The sequence below is a fragment of the Hyposmocoma kahamanoa genome, unplaced genomic scaffold (assembly GCF_003589595.1).
Source record: "Hyposmocoma kahamanoa isolate Upper Pololo Valley unplaced genomic scaffold, ASM358959v1 63, whole genome shotgun sequence".
NCBI classification, from domain to species: Eukaryota; Metazoa; Arthropoda; class Insecta; order Lepidoptera; family Cosmopterigidae; genus Hyposmocoma; species Hyposmocoma kahamanoa.
In genome coordinates, this window is record NW_020653851.1 from 4,113,094 (window position 1) to 4,127,123 (window position 14,030).

General features: G+C 34.5%; 2 protein-coding genes across 2 annotated transcripts in view; both read right to left on the minus strand.

Moving 5' to 3' along the window:
- The window catches only part of LOC113230020 (protein tyrosine phosphatase type IVA 3), a 33,438-nt gene extending 27,112 nt beyond the window's left edge, over window positions 1–6,326 (minus strand). The window contains exon 1 of the mRNA XM_026463749.1: window positions 6,217–6,326. The gene's annotated coding sequence lies outside the window, so the exon portion shown is untranslated. The remainder of the gene's footprint in view (window positions 1–6,216) is intronic.
- Window positions 6,327–7,482: 1,156 nt separating this feature from the next.
- Window positions 7,483–13,168, minus strand: LOC113230298 (proteasome inhibitor PI31 subunit). Its single transcript, XM_026464168.1, has 6 exons — window positions 12,949–13,168; window positions 10,484–10,633; window positions 9,697–9,880; window positions 9,472–9,556; window positions 8,101–8,247; window positions 7,483–7,890 (listed from the first exon to the last, which is right to left on the minus strand). The coding sequence occupies exons 1-6, from the start codon at window positions 13,090–13,092 to the stop codon at window positions 7,758–7,760; spliced, it is 843 nt and encodes a 280-aa protein (XP_026319953.1). The 5' UTR covers window positions 13,093–13,168; the 3' UTR covers window positions 7,483–7,757.
- Window positions 13,169–14,030: the final 862 nt, after the last annotated feature.

Below are 14,030 nucleotides of genomic sequence, written 5' to 3' on the forward strand. Positions count from 1 at the left end.
AATGCAGTAACACTCAGACAGAGCTTTTAATCGCAAAGATCTTAGGGGCACAGCCACTGCGCCCGTCGCCCTGTGTATAAGCTGGCAAGTCCCTTGTGCTTGTAATTTTACCATTCATTTATGATACTAGATAAGCTAGTATACATTTGTGCCTGAATCGAGGCAATGTCACATCAAGTTTCAAATTTAAAGAAACCAGGTTGATCGAAAGGCATTCTAGGTCAAACAAATAAATCAATATGCTCCAAAGCGCGACGACATATAACCTTTAAATACACACGTGGTGAGGGGATGAAATTCCGATACGATGAGCAATGTAGCCGTGACGTCATGGCTGTGACGTACTGCGCATGACGTCAGGCGCAACAGCGATAAGCTAATTTAAATGTCAATTTCTTGTTAAGAAATTTGGACTGCGAGTGTCGACTAACAATTTGAAATAGTTTCGTTGTACTTCTGTTTATTGGAGAGACTATTCTTGATATTCTTTATTATGATATTTGTCATATTTACGGACAAAATGGACAATAAATAAATTTTATTTAAAACATAAATTAAGCACTATATTTCATTTGCCAAATTAAAAAAAATAGTCATTCCACGAGCCACGTCTTGTTTATCTCAAGAAAGCTGTTAAAAAAAATATTACACCGCAAGCAACTTTAAGCGGATTAATGAGATCAAATCCTTTCCGAGCGCTGAAATAAACGTTCCCCGTCAGACATATTAACGAGTCGTCTTATAGATTTGGTTTGTCAGAGGTTTAGAAAATAGTGTGGTTTATTTTAAGGTTGGCAACAAGTTTCGGTTCATCCTGACCGTGGGTCGTTAGTTCGACCTGGCTTAGTGACCCGGATTCATACGGCTCGCGCCGCCGCTCTAGCTCTGACCCCCTTACGAGTCGCGATCATGAATAACCCTAGACCAAGCGGCAATACAGTTTTACATACTGTTAACGCTTTAATTTGAAACAAATTTCGTAACATGTAAAATGATACACGTCAGTGTTCTGTCACAAAAAATGAATTTGGGACTTAACTAACAGCTGGTTTAAGTTGGCAACATTTGGCGTGACGTGGATAAATAATTCTCGAATGTAATTGTGTCAAAATGTCACACAACTCACTTCATTTTTTTATTATCGAGTACTTTTTTTAATCGATCATTCAGAAACGCCCATAAATTGCAAGCCGCAATCAACACAATAAGGTCCAACAAAGTAATGTGGAGTACAATTACCGAAAATAAGGCACAAGTCATCAGAAACCATGTTCTAATAAAACATCGCTATCGGAACAATTAAGGGCGAAACTGGGCTTGATCTCATCAATCATGCGTAGCGAAGAAAGGGCATGGAGTACATCGCCCGGCGGTCGAAACCCGCTCTTAGAACAAGGAGCATCGACCCCAGTCCTTATAGAACCGAACAACCACCAGACTTTACAAGCCGCTCCACCTATATGGACGCCATTTGCAGTCTCGCCTCGCCGCGCCGGAAATGCCAAGGCGTTTGTCGTGTTTACTAATGGAGTTACGTATACATATAATGCAAACAAACGAGATTTGTGTAAACTTATTGTGTTAATATGCTGCAAAAATAAAGCGAATCTTATTTGAGTTATGGTTTGGACCGCATTGTAGTTGAGGTAAAGCAGGTAAAAGTTTTTGCTTTGCTACACTGTTAGTAAAGATTACAAAAAAATAAGAAAAAGCGAAGTAGACAGTTAATGAAAATTAACGTCGTGGTATATGAATCACACAGTACATTTAGAACGTACATATAAAAGTAAATTACGGGAACCGTACAATGCTCTTAATGATAAAGTATCTGTCTCATATTTTACGAAAAAAGGTATAGTGTTTGTATATATGACAGCGAGGATTAAAACCATAATACTAAGCTAAAATAAATCACATATAAGTTTCGAAAATTATTTTAGAGACATCTGCCAAATCCTATACCGATAGATGGATGTAACTGCAGTGACGTCATGGAAAGCAGAGTTTTAGTGTTTATCGTTGTAAAAATGGCGTCGAAGTTTCGTGAAAGGTCGGGCGGGATCGTGTATACTCGGGGTAACGGACTAGTGTCCAGCGCCCGCGCAGGTTAATAGACGCGCACCAAGGTCGGGTCGACGGCCTAGCAAAGGTATCCTGGTGCCACCCGCATCTATGCTCTAAATATAGGATCCGCAAGAAAACTTGCGTAGATAAATTTCACATTCTTGCAGTGACTTAAATTTTGTTTTCTTAAAGAAACTGATTCTATACGTCAAAGATCAACTTTGACAAAAAGCACCTCATACTTAAATGTGTTTGTCATTACTTAGTCAAATATACTTGTGGACATTATTTTTTAGACGAACATTAAAAAAAGGTAGCACTGTGATAACAACCTTGATATGAATCACTAGCTACATAGAACGTTTAATCCAAATAAAAAAAACAATTCAAATATTATTGTTTTTTTTTTCTTCAAATTATACCAGTGGTTCATGTGGACATTGTTATCATAATTCCAACAGTAATGTTAATCTAGGAATCACGATCCATTTAGATAGACAATTAACAAGGTCGTTACTCCGCTATTGTCGTCTTAATATACGCCAAGTACAAACCAGTCATTAAATGAACCCTTGGTTAAGACTGGGTTCCATATTAGGTTTCCCTGGGATCAAATGTCTGCGTAAATAAGGGCAAAACACCGATTAGGATTGTTAAGAACTTTTAGGATCTACGCCAAAATGGCAAAAGGCATATTTTGTGTTTCTTAATCTTTGCAGAAATGTTATAAAAAAATGAATCATTATGTAGCTTCCAATAATAAAGTAAATGGTAAACAACAACTTATTTACGCTAATAAACAGTAACCTTTCCTTTTTTTTGCCAAAAACACGTAATAAATTGATATTTGCTATCAGAGTTGCATAACTTGCACTCGGTTTCACCTTAGTATGGACACCATGCATACAATACGTCAGCATTCGGTACATCGTATAACAGTAGGCAGGTACATAAATAAGCGTGAAAAGGAATGAGTCAACAAATTAATTTTTCACTATATAACTGCATTATTATGCAACTGTATGATGTAACCACAGATAGGACAAATAAAATGCATTGTCGCATTTGCAATGACGTCAATGTCAGTTTGGTTTACGGCAGGATGTGTGTATTTGAAGTGTTTCAATTGGTAACAGGAACGTAGACTTTAGACAATGACATTTTAATTGTACGTGTAATTTAGTGGTCATTATGATTATGACCTAGAAAATTAGACGATATTCCTTTTATATCGTCTTTGTTATGATATAGATTATTGTCAAGAGGTTAGTTTTTAAATTTTCACGATTGTTACATTGGAAATGAAACTATTTTTTTAGGATCTGGAACCCGATTCAGAACTCTTCGATATCTTAACCGAATCGTTTGATTGGATATCGTTCTACAATCGAAGGGTGCTTCCCGAGCTATTCAGAACATTCGATTCGGATATGATGTCGTTACCAACAACGTTTACGGTGTTAGTCGGCGAATAGAGATTATAAGAAAAATGTAATACTTTTATACATTTTTAAGGCTTTAAAGGCCTAAAATATAGGAATGCATTAGTCTCGCATTAAACTAAATTAATAAAATTGAACACAATCCAGATTTTATTTAAAATAATAAAAGATTTCCATATTTACATTCTTGCTTTGTAAACAATAGGACGTTCAGTAACTTTCATTCGATAACTGTGTTCAGAATAAGCTTGTGGCTTTTGCCGGTCGAGAAGTACGAGTAATCGTACGGGTGTGACGTCAATTCGGTTCGGTTTCGAATAATATATAATAATAATTAGCAGTCTGACGTTCGATTCGGTTATTGTGAATAAAAATTAAAAGAAATCGTACGATATCTAATCGAATCGGTCGACAAGAGAGTTATCGTAAGGTTCTGAATCGACCTGCTGAATCGCGTATTATTTGTTTTTTTTTTCCAACAATCCAACATTTCGGGCTCTACAGTACCATCTTGGTTTCGGCTGAATTTATTTTAACTCGTTTGAAAAAAAAAAAACACGCGATTTATGGCGATTTAGATCCGAGAAATTAAAGTGTAAATAATGTTTCCTGCTTTATGCGCTAAATCAAATTTTAAAGTTAAAGTTATAGCGTAAATATTTATGTACTGTAATAGTAATAACTAATAGCACGAAAGATATTAGTGTTGCAATGTAAATTTTAAGAGTTATTAGGCCACAAAGTTTACACGATCGATAACTTTTCTTACGATCGGAAATATAAATAAACATAGGTGTTTGTTTTAAGATCGTCGATGATTTAGGTTGGCAATACATTTTTGACGGCTTAGTAAACCATATTTTTTAAAATTTTGATAAACACTTTCGAAAACATTAGTAGATACTAGATTTACGATAAAAATGGTGGTTAATCCTTTGAATTATACAAGGTTACACAACTATTTCATAGGAAAATATAGTCTTAAGATTTTTGCTCAGATAATTTCGTTAATAGCTTCTCTTTGCATGTAAATAATAACAGCACCAAAGAAAGTTTGCTTTTCTTCCTGCTATACTAAGTTACAACAAAAAAAAAACCTATCATCAATCACATGGGATCAACATAAAAACTGCCAAACTGTACAAAATAAAAACTACAAAACTTTTTTCTGGAAAAAAAAGGGTCTTTTCTGGAGGTGTCCTTTAGGAACAGCAGGTAAAAATTCCACCCTAACAGATGTTGCAAAGTGGTATACAAAACCAAGAACTTTGTTGATAAACAATGAAAGATGTGTTCACATTCATTTTTGACTGTTAAATTTCAAATAAGCCAATCCTCTATAGTCTAGCAAATTTATACTGGCTACAGTAGGATGTAGGATGACTGTTTCAATAATATGTTCTTGTGTGATACAAGAAATTCTAATATTACTAATATCATGTTAGATAGGTACATTACATCACAGAGCTTGACACATCATGTAATAAAAATATTAAACATAACATAGTTACAATCATTATGAAATATTAATAAGCTTCTCTTTCATAATATTACCTGAATCATTCTCATAAAATGATACCATATTGGAGGCACAATTGTAATTAAGACAATGGGTGTTATTGATTGACATTTGCAGGCAGTATCTGTTTATAAATAAATGAAATCACATTGTCTTTTCTATAAACAGCGGCCTCAGTACTCTTTTAGTTTTTATAACACATGACAAATAAACACGCGAGCTTAATCAGCAAAAATAAACTTGTGTGATATAAACATAACAAAAAAGGCAAAAAAGAAGGTAAAATGTCATCACTGTTAGCGGGCACTTTGCCCAAAATAATTCTTCTACAAATTCTTTAATAACATTTGTATTGCACAAAATGTGTAAAATATCATTTCTATGCATCAGCAATATGCACCTCATTACCAGCATAACTAAATATCTAATTAATTGTTTAATTATCTAATTAATACCTTAATGTACCCATAAAAAGTATATAAAAAATACGCAAAAAGTTTTAAACAAAGATAAAATTATATTTGGAAAAGGAAATAAGGGTAAGCAATATTCTACTTAATAATATATCTTATACGAGGCATAAATACAAAAATGCAAAGTTTTGTCTAGTTGCATCCAGGTAATTGCATGTTACTACAATGATTACACATAATTGCACAACATGAAGTAAGCTTATAAAATAAAAAAGTATTTAAGAATAAAAACTTTCTACCTCGCGACAAATAAAATATTATTCACGCAAAGACGGTGGCAGATAACGCGAAGTTATAATGACCTGATTCGTGACCTTTTACCATCCACCCACATCATAGACAACAGCTAATTTTCTCTGAGTCACCGTTGAATTTATTGAGCACTATCGCCATATCGCCCGCAACCATGGTCAGATTTTGAACAATGTGCATTAAAACCGACCATGCATGAAAATGTGACCAGGCGCAAGTAACTTACTTACGAGCGACACCAGTGTTCAGCGAGACACGCTCAAACAGCGCGTAGTTAGCGAATTGTTTATAAAATACAGGCCCATTTATAAAACAACACTGACTTGTGGGAGGAAAACGTGAATTTCGATGTAAAACGGTACGTCATGACGCTCGGTGACGTTAATTGTGGGGCACAACCTTTGCACAGCGATAACGGATATATTATCAATAATATAACTATAATTATTTGATAAATACCACCTACCTCCACAGCCATACACATTGAAAGGAAATTGAACGGATGCAGCCGTGAGCAGCCAAGAGAAAATTACCGCACACGCAAGAAACGCGTGCTCCGCACAAGAAATTCACGAAACTGAGGTAGTGTTGCCAATGTTGAAAAATAAAACGTATTTTTAATATTGCCGTTTTACATTTTGAAAATGTACTAATAAATCCTACCATATCATTGTATATGGCAAGGTTTATCTCTCTTTGTCTTGCATGCTCGACATAAATGAAAAGTAATTTTATTATTATTTATTACATGGAGTATAACAAAGTAACATTGGTGTTACTACTGTATTATGATACTACTTCATTATTATTGTTCAATATAAAAATACGTTTCGTGCTATGCAGCGACTATAATATACTATGCTATCCTGGCGGAGTAGATAGTGCGTCTAGCATTTTGCCGTGAAGAATAGATGATTTTTTCGCCTTAATTCGTAAAGTATTTTGTTATACATTGGTATTTTCTTTTCATAAGAGAGTGAGCGAATCGATCGTATCTTTCTAATTTGTGAATCGACCAATATTATTGTGATAACATTATGCAACAACACAACTCTTCGCATTATGCGCTCAGTTTGTAAAATATAATAAATTACTTTTTTATTTTACTTTAATTCAATTTAATTTATATAAAAAAGTAATTTAATGTAATTCTTAACAATTTTTTTTTGAAAAATGCCATGCAATGTAATGTTAAATTATATATAAATAATAATAAAGAATCATTTCATTTTATTTATTTATTACTGGTATGAATATTTAAATTATTTGACATCACATTCGTTGCACCAATCCGAAAGTAACTAAAGCAGTCTTGTGTTATGGAAATCGGATACAACGACGATTCATTGGATGGAATATTAAAAACATCCGTAACATAAACGTAACGACTCCTCGATGCAGTTTTCCTTTCAGTATACATGTTATAAAGCTCTAAGCAGTTTTCCGGCTTCGAAGTGAATACGTACCTATGCGACCAAACTAAGGCAAAAATTTGACAAGTACTGCGACATATTATTATATTATAACATGCTTGTAACATGCAACAAAATTAAACAAATTATTTAAACAAAACACGTTTATTGTGTTACTTGTTCCCCATACAATAACTAAAATTCCATCAAGGACAACTTATAAGATATTCGTTATTAACCTTCTAGTAACTACCATAATGTCTCCTTATAATTGAGTTGTGAAAAACAATTTATGTTAAAATAACCGAGCTTCTGAAAGGTCGCCTTTGTGGAAAACAATAATAAACATGATAGCTTGAGATTAATACACAATTGTTTTACATAAGGTGACAAACCTATGCAAACATTGGAATTCTAGCCTTAATGTCTTATAAAATGAATCAAAATATATGACCATCGACAATGAATGTACACACACCATGGTGAAGACATTCTGTTTTAGCCTTTACCTATTTTCGTGAACCATATTTTGTTGTCTACGCAGTTATAATAGACACCCACCCTATATGTATACGTCGCGGTCGTAATAAATAATCTACATGAACATATTGTCATTGAAACCAGGTGGTGGTAAGTGATCTGCATCTGGAGCCCCAGGTCTTCTTCCAACTGGAGGGCCTGCAGGAGGGGCAAATGGGTCGAAGCGGGCTCCAGGAGGAACTGCACCTCTGTGGGCAAACAATAAAATAAATCTGCAGAAATATCCAACAAACAGCTGGTCTCAAACAAAGCATTATAACTGACTGTAAGTTGTGATAAACAGCGCTACACTAATCCCAGATTTGTACTGATCTGACAAAATCCCTTGTTTCATTTAAGAATGTTGAAAAATTTTAAAACAGTATCATATTTTATAATGCAAAATTAGAATTTCTTACCTGGGTAATCCGCCAGGAATACCAAGGCCTGGGTTTTCGATGTCTCTGCGTGGTCCGAAGGGGTTGAAGATCATACCGCCTCCAGGAGGCGCGAAAGGATCCAAGTCTGACCTGCCGATACTTGGTAAATGTGCTGGTGGTAGTTCCCTGAAAAAAAAATTCTTTTGACTTGTTATACAAGTTTAAAGGGTCCTCAAAGACCAACCAAGCAAAATTGTATAAGTTACTTCTAGATAAAGCTGGATTAAAGCAATCTGAAAAAAAAAAGACGCTCGACCAATTCTTGTATTTATTTCGAATATACACCTAGTTGAATATTAATTCGTTGTCATATCATAATCTTTTGGCTAAGAGAAAACAACCAAACTTGACTATAAAGAACACACAATAATGTGATGTTTTATGTAACATAGCAAATTTGCAGCCTCTTATGGTGCCCTTCAATCTTCTTTTAATATTAAAAAAGTACAACGTCATCTTAACATAAACATGTCAAAGCAGTTATTTGGTGTCTGCAATAATTCCATTTAACAATCCAATCCAAATAATATAATAAATAACAATCCAATTAATTACATTGTGGCACATAGTTTAATATATATGATCTTGGCAAATCATACCTAGTTTGCCACTTTTAGAGGTGGCATATTTTCTGTTAAATTCAAACGGGACCAATACTGAGGTATCTCCTCTTTCTAAGAAAAAAGAATCATCAAAATCGGTTCACAAATAACATACATTAAAAAAAATAGTCGAATTGAGAATCTCCTCCTTTTTTAAAGTCGGTTAATAATATAAAATGTGGAAGGATATGGAATTCAGATCAAATAAAATAAGTATAATTTGGCCGCTAGATTTGTCGCCGCATAAATGTTCCCTCTTACATAAATCTAGGCCTGGCTGTGGATTCTCGCCATTTTAAACAGCTAATTCAACTACTGGCATCACATAGATTAATGAGTATTAACACTAACATTTCTGGGTCCAAGAGTTGCCAGCCTTTAGTTACTTATCTCCTGAGGTCTCTTAGCTGCCTAATCTGTGTCTAAATAATTATATAATTTTGAGGAAAATCGTACCTAATAAATGACGGATGAGGATTTCATACATTTTTACATGTACCTGCAAAAATAGTATGCATTATTTGATATATGAATTGTTTGTTGTACGATTTTCCTTTAAAATTTACAACATTATAAATTAAATTTGTATATTAATTTGTCATTTTTTTGAAAAAGACTTTTGATTAATCTTATTCAACGCATTTGAGCCACATGCCCCACCCGCACACCCTGTGAACCCTGAAAAGATAATTTACCCCAATAATGTGATTTCACATAGTAGCAACAATATGGACATAACATTTCTTACCATAGGTCTGAAGTGTCAGGGTTTACGCTAGGCAAAGGTCTAGCTGGCACTCGGAGTGGATCATCTGCAAGTGATGAACTTGTTGCTGCAAAAATATTTTTACTTTATGTAAATATAGATATCTGCAATGGCTAAATTTGCTTTCATGTTACAAAATTGTATAGTTGAGATTAACATATTGTATAAGTTTTAATATTATTATACAAAGTGTTATATAATACATACGTCTCGAAGTTTGCGTTTCAGATGTGTTGACTGCGCGCTCAGTAACACTGTCTACCAAGTCTCGTTTAATACTGAACATAATGTCTTTGTGGGTAGGTATCATATTCTCAATAGGTCCACTCAGATCTTTGACTGCCTCTTCGACTTTCAGAGCTATGTTGGAAACTGCCAGGTCCTCAGACTTCTGTAATAATCCCAAAATAATATGATTCACTATGGGTTTTAAAACAATCTGTAGATTCTATATGCTTCTTCTTTCTGTTTTAGGTATTTCTTTTATTGGATGATATTGAAAAACAGTTGTAGTTGTTAAATTTGTGGATTTTGTCTATATCATTTGAATTTTCATTTGTTAATATGGTATGAGTTTAATTAATTTTAAGAGTTCCTTTTCTTTTTAGTTTCAGATCCATTTTAATATGTTAAAAAAAGTTGCACTACAAGGTAGTCTACTTTTCTCAGACATGTCTAACATAGTCATTATTTTGTACCTAATCACACATTCACATTAAAAAATTTGGAAATATGCATGTTAAGATAATATTATAAAGATCAAAATATAAACATAAATATAAACATAATATTTTGGCAGTTGAAAGCTGTTCAAGATTCAGAAGAGTCTATGGTTTATTAAAAAAAAATTTTAATTTTAAACAGAAAAGTATCATCAAAAACACACCAATGTGAAGTAACTTTAAACCACTTTCGTAAGTACTGCTAAACTCAATTCATGCACAAAGCAAACTAACCAGAAATTTTCATATTTTAAAATAAGTGTAAATATTACCATGAGATTGATGATAAGGTTCCCATTTGTGCTAAGTCCATGTAGAATAAACAACTTGTTATCCAGCACATAACGTAGTGTATAGTTTTCATTGTCGTTCCAGCCTGTTGGCAGCAATTCACTCCTTGTTTCATCTCCTGATAGTGTACGCTAAAAATGTATGACATACATTTTGCATAATAGGTTTTGTAATTTAAGCTAGACATACACTTGGCCCAATCTCATGTGATATTATTAAATGATACTGGTACACATTTGTTGAAAAAGTGCTTATTTACTAGAGTTGCAATGAATATTCAATTATTCTTTGGTTATCGGCTTATTGGGCTTATTGCTATTCACTGTAATACTGATTACTGAATTACTATTTGGCTGTATACTGCATACCTAAAAACAGGAGGAAAAAAAAATACTGACAATAATCATGTAACTTTTATTAATGCTGAACAAACACTGTAAGTTTGTAGAACTGCAATTTTCCACTTTTTTTATCTAAAAGATGAAAGGAAATGTAACTTAGTTAAAGAGCTCAAAGCATAGCATATCAAATTAAAACGACCTATACAATATGTATTTACTAATGACTAAATAAATGCGAACAAAATCAGCCAAGTACTTAATATTTGCAAGCAAAAAATACTTAGGGCTCACTATAAGTTTCAGGACTAGCCACTTTCACAAATAAAATTTTAAAAAGTAATTATAACATTTGAAAATGGAACTCTTTGGCTGTAGAATACAGTTTGCTTCATCTGACTGTCACTTGTTTTTACATTGTGGCATCATTTTAGAAATTGGTTGTCTACATCATCAGGGATTTAACTCGTAAAAATTTTCGTAGTATGATTTCCTGACTTTAAGCGTAAATTAACAGCTTAGCGGAGCTTCAGTCAGCTTCAAAGTGCTTTTGGCGATGAAACACCATGCAAGACGACTATTTATAGCTGATATACAGAATTCAAACGTGGTCATGTGAGTCTCAGTGACGAATTTCGTGATGATCGCCCGTCCACTGCTGTGAACAACAAAAACATCGATGCTGTGTGCTGTATGATCAAAACAGACAAGCATGTGACATACCATGAGATTTGGGCATCTTTAGGCATAGGCATGAGTCAAGTACAATCAATGTATCAAATCAATGTTTGTGTAGACATTTGGGTGTGAAAAAGCTGTGCTCTTGGTGGTCCCACGTCGTCCCAATTCGACTGATGCTCAAAAAACGGATCGCGTCACTTGGTCCAATGCCATGCTTACCAGATTGAACGAAGGGGCGTCAACTTTGGTGTGGGACATAGTAACAGGTGACGAAACATGGATTTATAGTTACAATCCCAAAACAAAGCAGCAATTGAGCATATGGGTCTTTCGAGATGAGATTTTTACAAACTCTGTAAAAATAACCGTAAACGGCGTATCTTGTTGCACCATGATAATGCCAGTTCTCACACGGCCAGACAGACAAATGAATTTTTGAAGGTGTACATGTTGACCTTATGAGTCATCACGCGTACAGTCCCGACCTCGCACCTTGTAACTTTTATTTATTTCCAAAAATTAAGAACCACTTACGCGGTCCATGATTTTCATCACCTGAAGTGGCTGTCGAACAGTATGAAAAATATGTTTCAGAGATTGTCATGGAGGAGTGGCATTAATGTTTTCAAAATTGGTTCCTTAATGTGTGAAAAAGTGCATTAACGCTAATGGAGAAACATTAAATTCATTTCTGACCATTTCTAGTATTTTTTTCTTATTCATTCCGGAAACTGACAGTGCGCCCCACATAATGTAAAATTACTTTCTTCAATTGAAATTAAACTTTTTTGTTTTATTGTATAAAATTATACTGTAGTGAAATAACAAGTGGTATTTTTTGTGTCAATTTTCCTACATGCAATAATCAGGCAAAAATTTTGCCTGATTATTGCAAATACATTTGCCTGCCAGAATATTATTCAATATTAGCCTAGAGGCAGAATATACTACTAATTTCCAACACTACCATTTAATCTACCCATATGCCTTATATTTAAACCTTACCCTGCTTCTAAGGTTCCAAGACATAGGAAGTCAGGAGGCAAAATGAAGATGGGAAAGAGATATTGTGAGGTGTGGTAATGACAGATGTACCAAAGGGGCAACCAAAAGGTTAAAAAATATGGGAAACCTGTAGTGAGGTGCATAGACAACACCAACAGTCACGGGTTGTATATGAGTGAGATTAATGCAAAGTTATGGATTGCAGAAACTATGCAGCAGTTACATATTAGTATACTTTTTATGACAGGTAGTTTTAGTTTGGCACCATGGATTTGGTAAATATAATTCTATATACTTAGGATTAAGTATGTTTACCGGTGTGAAGTAAACAAAGTACAACATTTTGGATAACCTTCGCTTTTCCAGAATTGACTTCGCAGTAAAACTCAGTGAAATACTAAATCAACAAATGAAATACTCACCTCGTCTCCAACACCGATGCTCCGGAAACCTCTCTTCATTAAGTTCCAATGAATAAATGCAACGAGAACATCAGACTTTCGTTTTATGTCTTTCTCAACAGTCCTGAAAGTTAGGTCCCAACCAAACATTGGATCATTAGACATTTTAGCTTTGACGAGATAAATATGTACAATATTAAACAAAAGATAACTTTGAAAGGGAAAAGTGATATTCGGAAATTACGAAAATATGAGAAAACGCGACGAAAATATTTTGTAATTTTGATTTGTCATCTGTCAAAATTGCGTTTTTTTCTTCATTCCCAACGGAATCGGCGAAGGTCAGAGACCAAACTGCCTATTTCAGAGTTCTTGTAGGAACAATTTACTCAATTCCTTTTAAAAAACTGTTGAGCACTTAGCACATAGAAAGCAAGTTATTTTAGTACCAACTTACAAATGATATGAATGATATTTCTGTTATAAGAACAGCGTGTATCGCGTTCGATATTATTATTTATGCACTATGCGACATAAAATTTTTACAATGGATGTAATGGAATTAGCGATGGCGAGTTAAATAACTCAAATTACTCCCACTCGAGCTACTTTTTTATGAATTCGAGCTAGTTCGGTACGGTACTCTCCCGACCGCGCGCCGAACCGAGTACTTCATTCATACAGCGCACTTGCTCGTTCATTCGTTCTCATTCGGTCAGTTATGCGACACTCGTACCGCGCTCGAATCACGGTCAGCCGTCCGATCATGCCCAACTCGGTGAATCGTTCGGTTCGAGTTCATAATACGAATATACGCCGCATCGGTATAGGACCTAGGACCATAGATATAGGAAAGTGGCGACATCGGTACCCGATCCTTTTTATTTCTTTTCATCCTCTAAGCCGATCCTACATAGCGTCATTACATATCTTCCCTTTTTTTCTATATCTATGCTTGCGACTTTCGACTCGCGATAGCTCTGTCAGATACCAAGTCGAGTCACTCGAGCTGCAAAAATCGCGTCAAGCAATCACGTTAACTCGAATTGAAAAAATTACAACTCGTTCCATCGCTAAGTGGAATTAGCTACAGCAAAGTATGT

What these genes read in the sequence shown, in the direction of transcription:
- LOC113230298 (XM_026464168.1), bottom strand. Translation starts at nt 13,092, where the DNA reads ATGTCTAATGATCCAATGTTTGGTTGGGACCTAACTTTCAGGACTGTT. An exon ending in ACCTTATCATCAATCTCATG is followed by an intron (nt 9,881 to 10,483) that starts GTAATATTTACA and finishes GGATTATTACAG; the next exon opens with AAGTCTGAGGACCTGGCAGT. An exon ending in ATTCCTGGCGGATTACCCAG is followed by an intron (nt 7,891 to 8,100) that starts GTAAGAAATTCT and finishes GTTTGCCCACAG; the next exon opens with AGGTGCAGTTCCTCCTGGAG.